This window comes from Idiotropiscis lumnitzeri, chromosome 6, assembly GCF_059441095.1.
Source record: "Idiotropiscis lumnitzeri isolate Australia: NSW breed Sydney's pygmy pipehorse chromosome 6, RoL_Ilum_1.0, whole genome shotgun sequence".
Classification (NCBI taxonomy): Eukaryota; Metazoa; Chordata; class Actinopteri; order Syngnathiformes; family Syngnathidae; genus Idiotropiscis; species Idiotropiscis lumnitzeri.
In genome coordinates, this window is record NC_142396.1 from 15,541,312 (window position 1) to 15,563,211 (window position 21,900).

The following is a 21,900-nucleotide window of genomic DNA, read 5'->3' on the forward strand; positions in this document are numbered from 1 at the left end:
GTTTGTTTGTTGGTTTTCTTTTAAAACATTGGTGTCAAACTCTGTTCTTGGAGGGACGCTATCTTGCATGCTTTCCATCTCTCCCAGCTGCAACACACCTGATTCAAATAGCCAGGATCGTTATCAGGCTGCTTCAGAGCTTGCTGATGATCTGTGACCTATGGTGTAAAGTATTTAACATAAAGCATCCATGTTTCACGCTTTTAGTTTATAATAGCGTTGATAGTTTTATTGCCCAAGGTGGCCAAAGTTCCTCGGTGTTTAAACACCTCAAATTGCTCATGAATTTCTAAGCACTCTCTGACCATCAGTTCACGACACAAATAAGCACACTAAATTATTATCTAGAATACTGGTAAACATTGCTTCATTCAGCGTGCGATCACGGCGCCAACATATGCAAAACAAAGTAACCTCAGGAGGTGAATCCAAACAAGCAAAGAGGCACAAATGAAATCATTTTACTGACAGTTGCAGAGGAAAATTCACATCACAAGGGATGTGGAATTACTAGTTGGCGGGTCTCTTTAATGCAATAATGTGATTAAGTGTCTCCATAATGGGACATTAAAATGTCACAACCGCACTTTTGTCCTGTAATCTCACCTACACAGCAGGCCTTGCACAAATATGCTGTTTTAGCTCGACTGACTGTTTAAGAAAAATAATATACCGTCTTCAAGGAGCTCATTCACTAACCATTTCAGCCATACTTATGATTATATCACAGTTTTCAAAAACGTTTGCTTCTCCTCCAAACGGACGTCATTGGTGTCGTTGACAAATTCTACAAATATATATATATATTTTTTCTCAAATAACGTAGTTGTATTCTGAGCTGCATGCATAATCAGTAATACAAGAACACTTGAAGCGAACACTAAAAGTTGAAACTATGCTGGTAACATTATTATACTCAAGAGGAACTGTTACTATCATTGCGACTTGAAATGCACCCATCTAGCCAACAGCACACCTTTCTGTCATCCTCCGGAATCCATCTTTAATCTTCCTCTCAAAGAGTTTAGGTTTCTTGTGACCCAATTAGATATGTGCTCTCCAAAAAGGCTCTGAGCTCATTTTCAATCAGATGCTGAATACCAGCCTGGAATTTAATTCAAAGCAGTAGTGCAGGGAAGCAGAAATATTTGTTGTGCCATACATACGAAATATCAGCATTTTTGAATACAGTCTGAAATGGATTGAAAAATTAATGCACACGCAAATGTGAATAAAGTTGCAAAAGACAAGGACAAGGTTTGAAAATACATCAGAGAAACAAGATGATAACAAAAAATATATGGTATCTAACAATCCCTGATGTTGGAATAGACTAACTATTCAAGAGCCCAATGTTGCTGTACTTTAAGGTAATTTTACTAATACATGTGCCAAATAAAGGTTTAAGAGGGAGACAAGAGGGGAATGGGTTTGAGTTCGGGCTGCCAAGATTAGTCGACTAATAACAACAATGTTGACGATCCACACCGTCGACAATTAATTAAGTCGTCGATTAGTTTTTTATTTATATAATTATTTATTTGGTGCATTGCTTTTCTCTTGAAACAGCCTCATCAGCCTCATCTCGCGCTTTTCCACGTTAGCGGTATGCCTGTCTAGGGCCAGCAGGTCAACAAAAGCATTGTGGGTAAGGAGTGTCATAGCTACCTGGTGTTAGCAACAGAGTCCTAAAGTTACAGCACATTTCAACCACAAATACTGAAAATACATAACCTCCCTTTCACGGCAGCACAACGGGGATTCTCAATAATCAAGAAAGGAAGCACGTTGTGCCAAAGTAACAGAATACATTTGCCACAAGCCCTCATTGGCGTCATATAAAAATAAAACGCCTCATTAAGTTTGTTGCAATATATTATATAGTATGCTGCAAAAAAAGCGCGTTCCTAATATTATTTTTTTTGTTTGTACCCCGTGCATTGGTTTTGCAAATAAAATTACGACCATTAAATTATGCATAATAGTGAAGAGAAGCAAAACGTTTTGGATAATTGTTAAATAAAAACTAAATTAAAAACCAATAGACCAATTGTTCATTTTAGTTTTCTTTTGCACAGTGCATTTTCCGAATGTGTTGACATTTGTTTTCAAGTATTTCTTTTTGGATTCATAGATAGCTTTGTAGTATTAGTGCAACTCTGCACTGTGTATAGTTTGGGTTACTTTTTAAAATGCACTAAACAATTACAATTACGAACAATGTTAAGGCCACAGTATTGCCTTCCGTTTAAACTGCACCATCGTTTATAGAAATGCTCAGAAATGCTGGTAGAAGCTGCAAAGTTTAATCAAGTTGAAAGTTGTATCAACTTATTAATTTGTGCGTACTTTAAAGAATTCAAGCTGTAAACTAATTGCGGCTATGTAAAGCAGAGCACCTGCTTGCAGGTGCGACATGACACAATTTACATATGATCCGATTAGTTGACTAATCGTGACTATGGTCGGTGATTAGTCGGCTACTAAAATAATCGTTTGTGGCAGACTTGTTTGAGTCTTACATTATATTACGTTTCAGTAAACTGAAATTTTCACCACGTGTATTCCACACGGGTTTTTCATCACTTTGTGGTGTCAAGTCGCAGACAGATGAAAAAATAGAAAAGAAACGTTTCTTATTCGATTTGATTTAAATGTATTATATATCTAGTAATGTCACACAAGGCGGCACGGTGGACGACTGGTTAGCACGATGGCCTCACAGTGAGAGACAGCATCGGGCGTGGGTTCAATCCCGGCTCCGGCCATCCTGTGTGGAGTTTGCATGTTCTCCCCGTGCCTGCGTGGGTTCCCTCCCACATTCCAAAAACATGCATGGCAGGCCGATTGGACACTCTAAAATTGCCCCGAGGTATGAGTGTGAGCGCGGATGGTTGTTCGTCTCTGTGTGCCCTGCAATTGGCTGGCAACCAGTTCAGGGTGTCCCCCGCCTACTGCCCGAAGATAGCTGGGATAGGCTCCAGCAGCCCCCGCAACCCTAGTGAGGAGAAGCGGTACAGAAGATGGATGGAATAATGTCACACAATGTTTCAACCTGATCTTATCTTTATCTGTATTTCAACCTGTGTAACTGGCAAGACTTTAAAGCAGGATGTATTTCAGCACAGAACATACAAAATTAAACGTGAAGGAATGTCCAGACAGGATTCTTATAAGGGTGGAAAAGTACGACTAAGAGGAGCTCTGCAGGAGACACATACAGGATGATGGATGACGCTTGTGTATGACTTTCGTGCTTAACATATGTGGGCAATTGCCTTAATAATTTTTTAGTATATCTGTCTCAAACAATGTTCCTGTCAAATTCTACATTCCAACGTGGCCCGCAAGTCACCAAGTTTGCCCACCCGTAGCTGACCTTAACTTTGGACTCCCCATCCATAATCACTTGCTAAGGGGAATATTCCGTTTGTGTGGAGTCTACGCACGGTTGCTGATCTCCACTTTGACATGTTTTTCAGTCGGATGTTGTGCAACTGAACTACAGAGTCACAGATTGTTTAGAAATCAAGAGGGGAAAATACTGAAATTGAACACTAGCTCGATATAAACAATTCATGTTCTCTCTGCCTCAGTCTTTGTATTTGATACGTGGCTCTGACAAAACAATTCCTAAGGTCTCTTTTACTTTGTAAATCAATCAAAGAAAGACGGGGGCCTAATTCACAAAAATATTCCTAAAAATAAATAATTATCAATCTCAGATGTGAACTGCCATTTAGTATCTCTTAATGAAGCAAACATTGGTGCAAGCTTCCTTACAAATAAACTTCAATTCAATCAATTTACTTTTATGCAAATTCTGCCGTAGATCCATCTGTGGCAATAGATCTTTGGAAATATGACGTGGGTGGCAAACAGAAGCACGAGGCCAAGGCAGGTGTGCAGATGCAGGCTCGGCAGCATGTGTTTGTCCTCACTACCCCCCACCCTTCGCATGGTGAGTCACACAGAAACGGCAGCAGTTCTAATAGTCCTGCGTACGGAAGAAGAAATGGAAGAAATGATTGCGGAAATGCCTTTTTTATTGAGGGGTTGCTGGGATCTCATTAGCTGGAATGGTGAGTGAGGTGAGGAGGACTCCTGTGTGTTTGCTTCTAATTGAGGATGGAAGGAGAATGAGGGAGAATCTGCCTCATGATGACTTACAAGACATCCTGTTAGCAGGCGGATTTGAGGAGCCAGTGAAAAAAAAAAGACCATGGCAAATAAATCTGCCGGTGAATCTTCCCACAAAAGCTCCGTGATAATCTGCATGTGTGCATGCACTCGATGTCAGGTGCTTTACCCTAATTGGATTAATCCGTGCTACCCCCACTAATTAGTCACCTTGGACTTTCTTTGCCTACGGCAACACAGATCAGTAGTACAAAAGCCTTAAATCTTAATTCAACTCTTAATTGTTTATTATGTTAGAATATATCTACCCTACCTACACAATAACACAAGTAACATGTTGCATGTAAGGTAAATCCTTTTTCAGGGGCTTTTGCCGCATAGACCAGCTCCCGCATCGCTTAAATTATTAAATCGCAGCAGCCAGAACATAATTGCTTTCACAATAAATGAAGTGTGCAAAGCATATCAAACAAGTCACCTGCACATATTCAAATCTAAATTCAACTCTCGATACTCACTCGAAAAACAATACAATGACAGTCTTTCCTTTTAACTACCCCAGTGACAAATCCAAAAAATGCAAATCTATCTCTTTGTCGTTTAGTACGCAGTATCGGCTTCCCCAGCCGGTGTGACGCTTCCTCTCTCAGGGGGAGGCACGCCGATGAAAGGAAGTGCATGACACAGCACATTATGATGCTCGTTTTGGCATGAGCCATACATACAGTACATGCAAGTAGGTCTGGCACGATAACACATTTTTTTGTGACACATCACTATGAACAATATTATTTTGGTGTCGTTTTATTTGTTTCTGGCGCTGATATGATAATAGAATGAAAATAATTAAAATGCATGCTTTTTAAGAGCAATGATCATTCGATTTTCAAAATATGGAACATTTGCATTGAAATGTAGCGCAATAACTGTCTTACATTAAATGCACTTTAACAAATATTAACAAACATACAACCTCTTTAGTGGCAGTGTAAAATGAAATGTCTTATCTCGTTCAGAATTGTCTTTCACTTGGTTGTATAAACCTGGAATGGCCGTTTGGGAAATCCAAAGGGTTTTATTTTCTTGGGCAATTTGTACTGCCTAAAAAAGTCTGCAAATTTTAGTTTAGAAGTCAAGCAATTATCACAAGAAGCATGTTCACATATTATTAGTGATGGACCAATATGCTTTTTTCAGGGCGGTAGAAGTCAAGGAGAGCAATAACTGAGATTTGAAGAGAAAAATAATTGCTGTCAAAATTTTGAACAATAACATCTGCAGCACTTGGCTTTGTTGAAATTCTCTTCATCACATGTTTTTAAAACAGCAGTTTTTTTTTATTTATTTGTCTTGTTTCAAAATGATAACAAAAAGTGCAGGGAGTTCCCACTAATCCGGGCTGATAATCGGTCTATCATTGATTATTGATATTATTATAAGTTTGAGTATTAGTAGCAGTACTACTATTAGTAGTATAGGTAGTAGTAGTAGTACTATTGCTGTTGATGCTTTTATATATTTTTAAAAAAAAATTTTCCCATCAAAAGTATGTATTTTTCTATTTTTGCCAGCGGTATATAGTGACCGGCAGAAAAGTTAAATGCTCTTCCATTTAATGGCAAACAGTACAAATAACCTCTGATCACTCATCCAACGGAATAAGTCATGACTGCCTGCAAATACTTCATCTGTCTTCAAATAAACAAGGCCAGATTTCACACTGAGAAAGAACATTTGGGACTAAATTCAGACACGGTGATTATTTCAGTATTTATACTCCCACAGTGTCAAGAAAGGTGACTGACAGGAGAAGGAAGGAAGCAGCAGGTTGATGGCATATGTAAATAAACGCGTACTGTATGTAAATGACAATTTATTGAGTCAGAAAAAAGATTTATTCACTGAACAATAGGTCAATATGTTAATTATTGTGCCAGGCTTACAGTACATGCATGACATATCGACATACCTGCATGCATGCTTAGGCGTGCATACATTAGATAATTTCACATATGGGTGGTCGGTATGGACAATATAATCAGAATGATGGTAAATATAATATGAATTTGCCCAAAAAGTAAATATTTGAATTTTATTGGCCCATCGCAAAATGTTATGACATGATCAAAATACATATTTGTCGAGAAAATGGCGGGTAGCAGTGAGGGCGGCGATCACACTGCAGAATTAGATCGTTCAAAAGACAGGGGCTACGTCAACAGTATGAAAAGGTTTGGATTTAAGGTTTTGGATACTGACATCATCGGCAAAATATGCTTAACAAGTGTTTACTCTTCACTTTGAAGGTAAATGTGCCACATTGCTAACTTGTGCTCTTTTAACTCTTGCACAAGTTCTGCCAAACTCTTCCCTTGTGTTGACTGTGCGGCTTCACAGACTTTTAGCTTGTAGCATATTTCCAGCTTGCCCTAAATGTCAGCCGCGGAAGCGAGAGCTGAGTGTGCTTTAACAAAGGATGGGAAAGTCATTTTTTTTCCCCTTGTGTATCGGGCCAGTTGGTATGCACGTGACAGTTGGCGAAACTTTGGATTTTGTATGAGAAATAGTGGACCCTGTTCAATCAGGCTGATTTGAAGCGCAAATAAAACAAGTGTTTTTACAATAAACCTGTGTTCGTGATCACTTCATCTTTGCCAAAATAACCCATCCACATCAAATGTGGTGGTTAAATATTTGAATTAAGAAATTGTTTACACTTTCATTTATAAGTACTTTTCCCAGATAGTGGCAGAATTATTTTTTCTCCACTTTCATAAATGAAAACATAATTCAGAAATGTCATTTTGATTTTAATTTCAATTTTACACATTTGTCAGTACAATGCATTGTAAAATACATTGTTGTTGCAGTTGTACCCCATTGCCAAGTAGCATCACAATTGAGTTGTCAGATTTGCATCTAGCTGTTCCTGCAATTCGCTGCTACCCATTTAATTTTCTCATGATTATTCGAGCTAAATTCTGTAGTATCAGAACAACGGACAAACAGCAGATGGACACTAAAATCTCTCAACACCGGCTGTAGTCAATGGGGCATCTTGCAACTCTGATTACTTTCAGCAAACAAATGTCCAAAATCTACCATGCAAGTGTAACAAACAAGTTCAACTCATTTGCTCCTGGGCCAAAACAAACACAAATTACTCACACATATTCATCAGCAGACACTTACCATATGGAATGACTGTGACAAAAATCCAGCGCGGACATGATCTGCCTGAAGAATTTCCGGGCCTCTTTAGGCGTTAATCTGCCTTTCTTCACCAAATAGTCAAAGAGCTCCCCACCGGACACATGTTCTAGTACAAGGTACCTGAAAAGAAGGACAAGCAGTGTGAATCACGCAAAGTGCCAAAATAAATAAATAAAAGATGATCGCAAAGACATACAGTATTCTTATTTATTTATGAAAGACACCAAGAGACAACCCTAGAAAGAAAGTAAAGAGCTCATCACCCTAGAAACTTTTATGAAATGAAGTCATGGGTGAGCGAGTGACATTAAAGGTAAATGGCCAAAATCAATAACGCTCCATCCCAAAGGTCACTTTCACGGTTTGTTTTTCTGTTGAATTTTTTTCATCTTCAAACTATCCCCCTTGCACTTAAATGTGAAGGGTTCAGACAAACTGATTTCCTGTGGGAGGCATCAAAAGAATGACACAGTAGCATTACAGTTAGACGTCAAGGAGCTTATACTATGACAGTCTGGTTCCGTTAATCACGAGAAAGAGACTTAAGGGAAATCCTTTGTGTGGTTATTGTTGACTGGGGAGCTTTGCGGAATATGAATTATTTTGAGAAGCACGCACAGAATATTTCCTCCGATCATATTTGTTTAGCCACTACTCAGGTGGAGCACGTGAAGTTGGTGGTAGTCTGTCATCATGACTGCACGGCCATGCTCCCGTGCTCCAAGGGGACACAAGGAGATGAATCTCTGCTGTGGCCCGCGTGAAACAGGCCATGGGCCGATAGCCATTGGTGCCCTGTCCTACTCTCATCTGGCCTCCCCTCATTTATTGTGTGCTCAACCTCCCTTTATCTTCACTACAGCACAAACGGAATGTCAGACAGCAGGTGAAATACGCACCTTCTGCTAACTCCCCATAAACTCTATGGAAAAAGCAATGGGACACCTACAGGAGGAAAAAAACATGTAGTGTAACAGAAAATATGGAGTTGATCTCCCCTCCAGCTACAAAAGCTTCCGCTCTTCTGGGGAAGACTGTACAAGATGTCGGCGTGTGTCTCTGGGAATCGTCCATTAATCCAGAAGAAGGTTTGTGATGTTGAATTAAATATTTCAAACTAAGGAGCAGAACGCAAGAAAGGAATGAATGCACACCCAGAGTTATGATATGAAAGGGAGACGGGTCAATGCAGTAAGACTCCAACAGTTCTTGAGTGCAGTGCTTTACTTCAACTGATGGAAAAAGTAGAACCGTACCATTAATAAAGTTCAGAGAAGCACATTTTATCTGAATGCATTGGTGGTGTTTTCTTTCTTTTGGTGTTTTGCTGGAATTTGCGCCTGTAGAATTCAGTGTAACGGGGCTTTTGCGCCTTGGTGTGCCACTCTGGGATTGGATGTAGTGTTTTCCCGACCAATCCTCAGAGCATCCCGAATTTGCATCAGAATCAGTGCGGCACGTAACCCACGCCCGTCCTTGACATACAGAAAGAGCGATAAGACTCGCAGGAGTTTGTGCATGACATTGGCAGGTTTACCAAAATTGGCTTTGACTTACCTGTGCTGAAAAATAGTCGACATTTTAGTCGACTTTGTGTCATCAATGTATATCAGATGCACTGGGGGCCACAGAAGTAACACTCAGTGAGGCGTAGTGCATCTTCCAAAATCACAAACAACTGAACTTATCAGGCGCTCATCAGCGAGGCTGCTTCGTCTGCCAGCACGCCCAGATCGGCGCTACATGGCCCCAAACATGCTGGACTAGACCTTCGCTGGCACAAAAATTAAGTTATGCCCATTTTTATTCCAGTCAACCAAAATAGGGCCCATAGTGTCAAGTATCATATTCGATATTACACATTTTATTTAAATTGGCACAATTGCTCAAAAGTGTTATTTTTGGGCATTTGTACGATACAACTATGTAGAAATGGTCATATAAATTATATTTTGTAAATATTATGAGGCACAACTTTCAGAGCATTTGAAAATTGACAATGTGAGAAAGAAAGAAAATGTGTAGAGCAGGAACCTTTGTAAATGTAAAATCATCGTAAGTGTGAAATCATACAGCTATGTATTTTCACCACTGACTGCCGAGATTAAAATGAATATTTTTAAGCCAGTGCATTCTAAATCACATTTACACGTCTGCATAATGTTGTCTTTGGCTGAGCACAGTTAAGGCCAGCATTCATTTTCGAGGTATCATGTATATCAACATCATGATACGATCATTCACTTGTGGCAATGAAGCATTCTTTAATAGAATATTGATGCGACAACGTATCAACTCAACTTCCATTTGCTTCTCACCTATCAACACACAGGAAACCACTTTCTGTGGATTTATGCCAACAGCCTCATAAATCTTTCGCTGTTGGACAGCTGGTACCGTTGCACTGTTTATCTTTCACTTGATAGCTTTCACTAAAGACACCTTAAGTGCAAACTGACAGTGATAGTATGAGCACTTTAGCCTCTCGACCATGCTACTTTTGTGATCAACTGTCAACAATGAATGGTTCGAAATGTGATTCGGATAATCCACTTACATTGCGAATCTAAATATTCGGTTCCTTTTAAAATCTTAAAGCATGTAGTGCAGTGTGCCTTATCCCATTTGAGCTGTAAAACTCGAGATGAGAGCTAATTGAATTTAGTTGACAAATTGTCCTCCGTGGATGAAGAGGCTGCTGCAAATGACCGATGGGCATGTCACTCACCACAGGCAAAGTTAGTAAATAGCTTTATGAATGCGTGTGCATGCGTGTCAGTGTGTAATACAGCTGCCACTCTCCATGGGTAATGTAGCCGACTGCAAATGGTTCGGCGGCTGATGAGGGTGTCATGTTGTTTACATTAGAGATACTTTCTCTCCCTATTAGCATTCCCCAAGCATGAGCAACTAAATTAAATGCCTCATGCCAACACTAATGGCGTGTTGGCCCCTCCAAGACTGACATTGTTGTCCTCAAATCATACCAAGCCAATTAAAACTATTCCTTTGGGCCTAAAAGAAATCATTTGAGATTTGTGGAGGAAAACACCCGTCAATAATCAGCAAACAAACCTTTACAGACAACATTTTAAAAATTTGCTTGGTGGAGTGTAATTTTTATCTGGTACATTTGTAAGAAATCCAAAGTTGATACTTACAAGTATTTTTTATTTTCATAGACATCATGTAGCTTTAACACATGCGGGTGTTCTATGAGCTTCAGAATGGCTATTTCTCGCTCCACCTAGATGAAAGAAAATGGAAATAGGAGTAAAGGGGCAGGTAAGGGAAAGGGATGGGGAGAAAAGGAATTTGATTAGTGGTATTTCAATATATTGCATTAAATATAATAGCATCACTCGCACAGAATAGCTTGGATAATGTTGATCTCATCACATTTGCACAGCCACACGTTGCTAAGCAGAATTAATGGAGGAAAATCCTTCACACTTCATAGCCAATGAAAGAATTGGCAATCAAGTCCACGAGGCTGCGACGTGATAAACTTAGTGCTGAAGGAGAATATTAATGAATTTGTGCATGTTGCATTCATGAGAGAAGTATGATGTTATGTCTCATTTCTAATTTGTATCTTGAGTTGAAAATTTGAGGGTAATTCTGCTTCACAGAGGCAAGGCAAGGCAGCTTTATTTCTTCTCATTATTTCATACAACAACATCTATTTTTGTTTTTAAAAATGTAAATTAATTTTAATTAATTAATGACTTAAAATTGAGTACTTATAAATAAAGGATAGCTTACTAAATTTACTATAGGGACAAACAGTGCAAGACAACTATTTTAAAAAAGCTTTAAATGATGTCAGTCATATGCATGGGGGGAAAAAGTGTAGTTTTTAATGGCTTCAAAAGCAAGCCTTCTTTCCAGAGATGTTGGAAAGGAGAGAAAAACAGTCCCATTTGATCCACCCACAGTCAAACACAGTACAGCATTTACATCTTATTTCCATTCTTGTGGTGGAGATAAAATATTTATTTGGGTGGTCACTCTTTGTGATGAAAGTAACTGGACAAAAACCGCACCACGTCCACCATGAGCTAACAGCTAAATCCACACAGGTTTCAAAGTATTTTTTTTTCGCTGAGAGTCTTCTACATGGAGACCAGTTCGCACTGGTTTTCACTAAAATCAAGAAGATGATTTGCTGCAGTCAGCACGAACATCTTCCACTGAATGTCAGCGTGGAGCCTACTTGGTCAAATTTGATCTAAATCCCCTGCGCCGCCGCGCCGGATTTACAGCCATGTGCTCTCTCTTCTTCTCTGTTCCTTCTTCCATCACTTTTATGTGCATTTGACAAATGAAGGCGAGAGGAAGACTCCCCTCGCGTGTCTCGATCGCCTCACTGTCAATGTCGCTTTCCCTTAGTGTCATGTAACGAGAGTTGTTTTTAAGAGCGCACCCGCTGAGTTTGTCCTGATTACATATGCCGACTTGTTGAACAGAGAGCACCTTTCACCTTTCATCTTCAAGATCGTCATACAGCTGTGAGCCGGGCTACAGTGGGAGAAACTACTTGGTTAATCAGGGCTAATCTCGACTAATGAGCATTATGAGCAGCATCGCATCATGACACTTTCACCTGGCACTGTGCGGTGCGGATAAGAACGGGCTGACAGCACCTCTCTCGCTGGCAGTCGGGATCCCCGCAGAGAGACTAATGCTACACGGGATTCAAGGCGAGATGAGCTGTCGAAATGCCCCAAAGCCTGTAGCGGGCTTGTTAAGCTACCTCGAGCCACCCACTCTTCATTAATTGATATACAAAGAACGAGGCTTAAGTTAATGTGGGGACTTAACTGTAAAAGCGCATGATTATTGCAAGATTAAGCTATTCATTATTAAGTCATGAACGTAGTTGTTTGAGGCACCACAAGCGCTTTCTAGCTTATGGGAGAAATGATCTGCTAAACACCCTCAGGTGCACCTGCAAATCGAGTTAAGGGTTCTGTCAGTGCAAAGACGTGCGGCACACAAAACATTTTGTCCATTTAGGTAGTCGGATACATGCTTACATTCTTAATCGTATCCTTCACTTGCACCAACTCATTGATTCTGTTAACTAAGAACTAAGCCGCTTCTCAAGAGGAAGAAGAGGTAGCACATCCATACACTGAGGTCGGATCACATGAATGAATAAGCCAAAGTGCTTATTTGACAGCAAGATCATTTGTCTTGTTAAGAGTGTGGTTATTGTTCTTGGCTGGGCATCATTAGATGAACATGTCAGAAAAGGAGCCCTTCAGGATGGGATGATTGGCAACACTTCGATTCACGGGGAATGCATCAGCTTCATATCCTGCCACATTAAAAGGATCAATAAGCTCCAGCACAGATGAGGATGGCTGCGTTAACTACAATCAGGGCGATGGACGCGGTTGTTGTGAGCAGGAAAGCAATCACAGAACTTCTGAATAAAGGGGGAAAAAACATCCTGTGCAATTGATGTTTAAATAAGGCACACCACACACCATTTTCCTGCACATGTCCACTTTTTGTAACCTAAAAAGTTGCCTGATAGGCTTTTCAAATCTGGGTTATATTACCCAAGTCAGCACATATTCTTCCACTGTGCTGACTTGTATTTGTCTTTGAGTCCTGCCGTCTTGTACAGGCGCCTCGGCCATTACTGGCAGACATCTCAATCACTGTTTAAACAGTCATTGGCTAGTCTGTGTGTTGATGTGCAGCGCAGATCCCGTAGGCTTTGGTAAGTGTCTTCAGCAAAATATTTTACTGAATGAGGTGGCAGTTGGAAAGTATTATTCACATGTATGACAAACGGACACAACTTCAGATGAGTTGTTTCTCTCTCAATCTTCATGCAGGCATTTGTCAGTCAACATCATAATCGATGTGATTCATTCAAGTGAAAGATTACAGCTCTGGTGAGAGAGGAAGACCAGGAGGCTCCTGGACAAATGGGACAAATATAGATGCTGCATGCACTGATGGTCATAAATGTCACTCATTTCGAAAAAGATGAAAGCCTGCTTCACATTGCGCCGTCACTCCGTTATTGATTCTTAAAATCATGGGCCGAATGGATGATCAAATAAACATCAAAATTATGACATCCAGGGTTCAATGAGAAGAGAGGATCACAGGCAGGCAGATGGCAACAAAGATGCAAAGACATTAGATATGTGTGTTGTCACAGACATCCAGGGGCTGAACCAAAACTTCAGAAGGGAAAATACTGGATCATAAGTTCTGTCATGTCAAACTCTCCGCTTATTGCATCGTGTCCCCTTTGGTCCACTAGTCTCTCTTGTGCACCGAGAGGGAAAACACAGACATTGCTGTCATTCCCACCCCGCCAGGTCGACAAGTGAAAGGTCCCTTGATGCTAAAATCTGGGGATCAAAGTCAACCAGGCAGTCATGTGTGTCAGATATTAAAAACACTTGGGTAGATAGATACGCTTGCACGGGAGTCCCAGCGCTAAAAAACAAAAGATGGAATGTGAGAGGCCCGAAGCATATGCAGTGGCACGGGAAATGCCAAAGTGAAAGAAAGACACAAAGCACGGCGGCGGTGCCAGCTCGAAAGCCATACCACGACCTCCTCACACCCACACGGGTCTTTGTCTTGCTTCTATTTAGAGCTAATTAACGAGATATTAAGCCTCAGCCTGTTAGCCGTGCCATGTATCAATTTGCCCGATTAAAACATTAGCATATGCAAATTCCACAAGGCATCTCGGGAAAACTCATATTATGAAAAAACATTCCACCGCTGTGTTGAAATTATATATACATGTAATGAAAAATGTAATTTTTATTTGTTTGTATACTATTAGGTGGGTCATAGGACTGCCTGGACCCTCATCAGGTGTGAAATTAAACTAGTAATTACCTGCATTTTCTTCGACAGAAAATGTGCCATTCAGCGGGCTAGGTGCACTATTAAGTAAGAGTGGAATTCATTTACATGCACATTTATATAACATGAGAAACTACGTAACATACACAACAATGGAAATATTGAGCATTGGCCACTAAACGGTAGACTACATAGGCATGATGGAGAAGAAGAGTTATGACAGGTAACTATCAGTAAGTATAATGGGGGGCAACGGTAAAGCTTGGTCTCCTTGACAAAACCAGTCAGCTCGTCATCCATCCACGCATTTGGCATGTGCACACGTTTGCACATAGTGTACACACATTTATGCATACGCTACTCATCACCGCCAGCCAGTTATGAGTCACCTCCATCCATCCGTTCATACTTCCACTGATCCAATGCGTACTGTGTGTCACTCAGTGAAGCAGTGGGGCAAAATCACGGTGCTACGGCAAGCTGGTGTGTACTGACGTGTGTGCGTGTGTAGAGTATTTGATTATGTACATGTAAATGTGTTGCACTGCAATGTTAAAGTGTAAGCCATGGCTAACATCAGTTCAAGGGCAAATGAACCTATTGCGTCCTCTTTCACACTCTGCTGCAAGTAAACCATGTGGTGTGTCTACATGATATCGAGGTGCGTTCCGATGTTTTTGGTCAAGCCCTACTGAGCTTGGAGAACCACACAATGCTTCAGCTCGCGTTCCAAATAAGCCACTAAATTAACATTTAATCTTGACTATTTATCACTACTGCATCGTTGGCAAAGAGACATTTCTGACAATGATTGTATCGGTATTCTTTTGTGACAAGGAGGTAAATTCCTCACACGGGGTGGTTTGATCAATGCCAGAGACATGTCAATCAATATTGACAGTGTCTCTGCTAGTCTTTATCCTTCATCCGTTTAACACTTGTTCAAATCTTGCTGATTATCCCTCTCCATTCTTTACTGAACTCCTTCAATAGCCTTTTTTTCTGTCAAACCTTCATTCTTTGTTTCTACGCAGGTCTGGGATGTTGATAGATGAATAGGGCTGCTACTTACGTCACAGGCAGGCTACATTATTTCACACTAACAGACGTGTCCATGGACAACCTTGGTCATAATAGAGTCTAATGGGAGAGGCCTGTCAGATCCCGAAGTCAAAGGTTGCGATCATGAATCTTTTGGAACTCCAATACAGTTTCTTAGGATGGCGTGAAACAGGCCAAGGTTTGTGTGAACGGCCATTCAATGAGCATGTGCACAAGCCACCCACAGGAGTGATTTATCATTGACAGGCGGGCTGCGTAAAATAAGGCTTTGTAAGGTTGGTTTGTCAATCATTTGAAATGTCCTTTTTGTCATGTTTCCAGTCCCTCCCTCCTTTTGCAGAGATAATTTACTCAATAGGACTGGTAAGGTGACCTTGAATTGATAGAGATGGAAAAAATAAACAGAAATAAAAATGATATCAACCAAACTGGTGGAAAATATACTACTTATTTAAGTCACAATATATGAATGTTCTAGTGCTGTTGTATTATACAATGTAATAATGTCTGAAAATACATGACAACGGTTTGCATTCTGTCAGGTTTAAAAGGTCCTGACGCCTTCATTAGACTGAATTAAATGCAGAGAACCAGAGGAATAACCAGGGAAGGTTTTGTCTTTTCTCCATCGCGATGGGAGGAGAAGCCAGGAAGTGAAGTAGACGTCTTGCCAGTTCACTCTCCCGCACTCTCACTGGCTCCTTCGCCCATCCCTCTGGACTTTATTCAAAGAAAAACGAAACCTATGGAAAGTGAAACTTAAAACAAGCGTGTGGGTGTGCGCATGTGTGCTGAAGCAATGATGTGCGTGTCTGTGAGTGTGTGTGTAATTATCATTGATACAAATAGTGTATAAAAAACATGATTAAAAATACACAAACTATTTACATACTCTCACATTTCACCAAAAAACGTCACTAATAATAATGAAGAAACTTTGTTAAATAAGCCTTTCTGATGGAGAATTATTATTTGAAAAAGTAATCACAAAATTTAAATTGAACTAGAGCATTATCCAGGAATTTGAATGTGATTCTACTTGCAAAACCTCAATGACTTCAGTGAAACACAGTCACAAAAACGACACATTTTGGCCTTCAGTGTGATTGAAGGGAGCTTTACATTAGCACTTTTTAATAGGTTTGTATGTAAAAATGAAATCAGCACTAAAATTTAGATGTCGCCCTACTCCACCACACCTGATTTAAATGATTATCTCATCAGCAAGCTTTGCAGAAGCCTGATAACGATCCTGATCATTCGAATCAGATGTGTTGGAGGCGGGAGACATCGTAAACAAGCTGGATAGGTGTTCTCGAGGAATAGACTTGGGTACCACTGGTATAGAAAAACAACCAACAAACAAAATAGTAAAAAAACAACGTTTTTTTTGTTGTTGAAAAAAATTGAGGGATTTCACACTATCATTTTTTAACAGGGACATGTTCTAATGATAAGGGGCGAGTTAATTATGGTAGGACACCATCGAAAACTTGCGTGGATGCATGTCACGGCGCTCACTCCTAAAACAGGGAAAAAACAACCCAAACAAAGGAGGCAATTCTATTTGGTTTTGGAAGTCAAGCAGACAGGAGTGTCGACCTGACAGTGGCTCACTCACCTCACTAATTATCTCTGGACAAGAATACAGAGCCTGGTGACTGACACCAGAGTCTGCTCAATAGTGGTTATGCACTGAACTCAATAACGGCACCTAAGCAGCGTAAGACTGGTCAGTTGAGATGACCCGATTACTCAGAAACTAACAAAGCGAAAAGTCATTGGGGAAATAATTCAGCTTGAGCACACAAACAATCACACCCGATATTTACAGTCACATTAGCAAACGGAGTAAACTGCATTCAAAAGTGAATCCTTGTCTTGAATCTGTATCTATACAACAGTAGTCACCACTTTCACACAAAATATAATTACATTTATATCACATATATGATATTACGCAATACTCAGTGTACTATATACTGTTGTGTGCATTGCTTTTCATAACAGGTATCTGCTCACAGCTACAGTTTGATATTATTCATTTATTGTTTGGGTCATGCCTTATTAAGTTCCCCCGAAGGCTTTCTTGCCCACAAGTTATTATTCAGCCCACAGCCCTGACTGTCTGATGTGACCTGCGATGGTCACTGACTGTACAACTGAGCATTTAAGGGAGACTTGAGTGTGTATGTTTGTGCATGTGCGTGTTGAGTCATGAATACAGTAAATGCAGATACTGATCCAGAAGCTCTCAAATTTGGCATATTTGCCAGTAACAATGATGGCAAGGTCCTGTATATTACATTGCTGTTCCCAGCAAAATGACAATTATCACTTCATGTCATCAGTTATTGTATGGGAATTCTCAAAGGCAGTGTTTCCCAAACTTTATTGAGCCAAGGCACAAATTTCACATTGGAAAAATGTCATAGCCTACCGCCTAGCAAATCAACTCACAAAAAGTGGATATTTTAATGTATTTTATGTACCTTCCGTGATCTGCAATAGATTCGAGCGGAAGACAATTTGGTTATTCTATTTGTGGTTGGCATAGGTAAATGAACAAAAACAGCTTTTAATAGAAAATGCATTTTTTGTCAAAATATTTGTTTTCCGCGTCACACCAGATGATCTCTCACGGCACACAAGTTGAGAATCACTGCTCTAAGGTGCCTCTCGTTCACGCACGCGCATGCATTTAACCAAACCTCATCCTAGAAGAGAAGATGCCCCTCCATTCCCGGAAAATCTGAAACATCAGAAACTAGTCCAAACTGAAGCTGTGCTCCATGCTACTCACTATTTCAACAAAACTTGGAAGTCATCTAAATAAAGCGATAAAATATGGAACTATTGCACTGTGTACATAACCAGTTTATTTATATATTTTTTATATTTGTTTCCATGCAATTTTGTATATCCTGACATAAATATTCACATTTGAGATTTTTCATAGTGTATTTTTATACTAAATAAAAACAGCATGTTGATTGTCCTCCATGTCGTTGATATACACAGCACTCAACATTTCTTTTAATCCTTGAATCCTTTCAGACAACTAGTGCACCCAATTTTACCTCAACTGTTTCAAGATAATAAATAATCAACTATCCTCAATAATTCCGCACAATCCACTGAAATCTCAACATTACATTATTATTCAAAGGGGCAGACCAAAAGGAACCAGTCCAATTTAATTTCACCCATAAATGTATTTTTTCCTTTCCTTTTTCTGTCAGCCATTTTGGAAGTAACATTGCTGGGTGCTGCCAGAGGAAGAGAGCTGTGATTGAATCCCTACCTTTGGAAGGGGAACTGCCACTCAAAATTCTCAAAATGTGGATGGAGAAGCTGCAATAGGCTATGACACAGTCAATAATTGGGTGGCCAGGATCAACAGCAAACCTCTGTGACAAGCGGCAGAACATCTGCAGCAGTTAATCCTGGTTGAGAGTATCCATTGATGACATGACTGAATTTCTGGAAGTGTTGCAAAAGTGGTAAAAGAGCTAATCTTCGCAAATGTTTGTTGCAAGTGGGTTCAACTCACAGATGCGCACAAGGAGACCCGTTTAGAAGCTTGTTTAAATTTTCTTGAGAGTCACAATGGTGCTGAATTAGTCTTTTCTCAAGAGTATTGTGACTATTAATGAGACATGGTTGACTTTGAGCTTGAGTCTAAAAAAAATATATATATTCTTTGAATGGGGTCACCCTACCTACCCCCTATGAACAAAGAAATTCAGTCGCAGTTCTCGGCTTCTGATGGGTATCCAACAATGACGCGTCCAAAATGTCTGACAGGAAGAGGAAATTTCTTTTTGAATTGAGTCCTTAGTAATTTTGATTAAATTGGGTTCATTACTTTTTTGACTGCCCCTTGAATGATAATGTAACACCACAATGCAACAATTGCTGAAAACCTAGAAATGATCTCCATACAATAACGGCATGTGAAATTACTCCACTTCCATAAAAGAGAATGCATAACAAACATTCAACGGTAAGTGGTGAACAGGGGGAACAAAAGACTTAAGTGGGTCAACACGTCCAAGGAAAAATTAAAGAATAGCAACACGAAAAGGAAAATGAGGGGCAAACTTGAAAACTTCAAGCCACTTGAGGGCAGAGCGACTGGATGAAAGGTGTCACATCCTCTTAAAAGAAAATCACAAACAACAGATACAGATGTGAAGACTATCTCATCTCTGTGACAACACAGCAATGGTTGCGTTTTACGACGAGAAGCCCATGCAATCAATTCAGACGTCTGGAGGTCTCCTGTTGAGCTCAATGGGGAATCCCTTTACATCTTGACTTGTCTTGTTCCATTTCATTCGTATGCCTTCACGCCATTTCTGCTTTATTTTCAGATTCAGCCAAACAACACTTCATTGATGAGATGTGTCACCAAAAGCATAAAAACAACCACATTTTCAACCTCAGTCAACTTTATTTCGCATGAAACCAAATGGTATATAGGTCACGGGGGTTTTCATTTCACACAGCTTGTGTCCTGCGGGTAAAATCTATTCCCCCCCTTTTCACAGAGCAGCATCAAAATACAGCGAGAGAAGTGGATATTGATTCAAGAACAATGGGCCGCATTCCCCAACAAGTTATGAAAAAAAAAAGTGTTATTAATTTACACATACACACACACCCACACACACCCCAACACGCACACCCCAGCACACGTACACACACACGTGACTGACTTGACTTGAATTTTTTGAATTGGGCAAAGGAATGAGTTATCAGGAAGCACGGATTTGTAATGTTTTGAATTAAAAAATATGACAATAAATTCTCAAATTAGTAAGCAGATAATTTCTCAATGGACATTGTGTTATTGTTATTGTGGGTATACCAGGATGAGTACTGCATCAATAATTTGATTGCATTGAAGAGGGGCAGGGGCGGCACGGTGCCCGACTGGTTAGTACGATGGCCTCACAATACGGAGGTTGAGGTTCGATTCAGGCTCGGGCCTTCCTGTGTGGAGTTTGCATGTTGTCCCCGTGCTTGTGTGGGTTTCCTGCGGGTACTCCTTTTTCCTCCCACATTCCAAAAACATGCATGGCTAGTTGATTGGACACTCTAAATTGCCCCTAGGTATGTTGTTCTTCTCTGCGTGCCCTGCAATTGGCTGACAACCAGTTCAGGGTGCCCCCTGCCTACTGCCCAAAGATAGCTGGGATAGGCTCCAGCACCCCCCCGCGACCCTACTGCGGAGAAGCGATTCAGATAATGGATGGATGGATGAACGGGTGCAGATGCACGTTAAAGGGATACTTCACTTATTTATGCCACTTGAAGCAGTGAAGTTTATTGACTTTAATTAATTTGATAACTGCATTGGATTTCATATAGATTATTTTAATAACTTTAAAAATGATTTTAAATATACAGTGCTGTAAAAAAGTATTTGCCCCCTTGTTGATTTATGAGTTTTTGGCCTATCCATCACTTACAATGGTTTCATTTCATCAAACTAATTTTAATATCACACTGAGACAACCCAGGGATATATAAAAGGCACTTTATAAATGATGATTTTATTTGCCAAGTCGGGATAACAAAACAAACCTATCTGGACTTATATGAAAAAGTAATTGCCCCCTCAACATAATAGTGAGTTTTGCCACCTTTGGCAGCAATAACTGAAATCACAAGTTTGCAATAATTGGTAATGAGTCTTTCGCGCTGCTGTGGAGGGATTTTGGAAGACTCTTCTTTGCAGAATAGTTTCAACACTCCCATATTGGAGGGTTTTCTAGCATGCACCGCCTGTTGACTATCACATCACAGCATTTCAATTGGATTTCAATCTGAACATTAAAACGTTAATTTTGTTCTCTTTGAGCCCTTCTGGGTTGGAATTGTTGGCTGTTTTGGATCGTTGTCTTGCTGCATGATCCAAGAGCGCTTAAATTTGAGGGCACAAACGGATGGCCGGGCGTTCTCCTTCAGGATCTTCTGCTAAACAGTGGAATACATTTTTCCGACAACCACAGCAAGTTGTCCTTTGTTGTTGAGATTTTGCAGCCTACTACACTGTATCTAACAGATTCTATTTAAGTGATTTCTTGATTCAACAAAGGCATTGGTTGGGTGTTGCAATACTCAGAAATAGGTCTAATGAGTGAGATTCCATTTTTAATGTGCAAGATGCAGAGCTTGATGGTCTTGATGGGACAAAATACACTGGCGAACAAATGGGACCAGGAAGTGGAGCAAGCATGGTGCTCATTTGCCAGCAACATATGCATGGACAATGCTGGAATGAATCCACTACGTCCTCCTACTTTATGACGAACGGGGAGTGTTGCTCTGGTGTGGTGTCTCAGCGGCTTAATTTACGAGCACGGCTCCGCTCGCATTAGGGGCATAACGACTCACAAGCTGTCGTGAAAGGGTTGGGAATCGCAGGAAGCACGGATCCAATCCTCGCGCAGCCCAGCCCGTCCGTCTCTTTCTCGTTAAAAATGACTCTTCACTGCAACTTGCAAATTTTTGCGAGGCATTATGGCATTGTTTTTTTCTTTGTGTCGTCCACATTGTCCAATGTGTGTCTACTGTCCAGCAGTAAAATACACACATTATGTTTCGTTGGGCTCGATATGGACCTAC

General features: G+C 40.3%; 1 protein-coding gene across 3 annotated transcripts in view; it reads right to left on the reverse strand.

Moving 5' to 3' along the window:
• brsk2a (BR serine/threonine kinase 2a) overlaps positions 1 to 21,900 on the reverse strand; it is a 166,549-nt gene that overhangs the window by 42,464 nt on the left and 102,185 nt on the right. For all 3 annotated transcript variants that reach the window (XM_088297802.1, XM_088297803.1, XM_088297804.1), the window contains exons 3-4: positions 10,515 to 10,600; positions 7,333 to 7,473 (exon numbers count right to left, since the gene is read on the reverse strand). In XM_088297802.1, the coding sequence (XP_088153928.1) occupies positions 7,333 to 7,473; positions 10,515 to 10,600 (227 nt within the window). The remainder of the gene's footprint in view (positions 1 to 7,332; positions 7,474 to 10,514; positions 10,601 to 21,900) is intronic.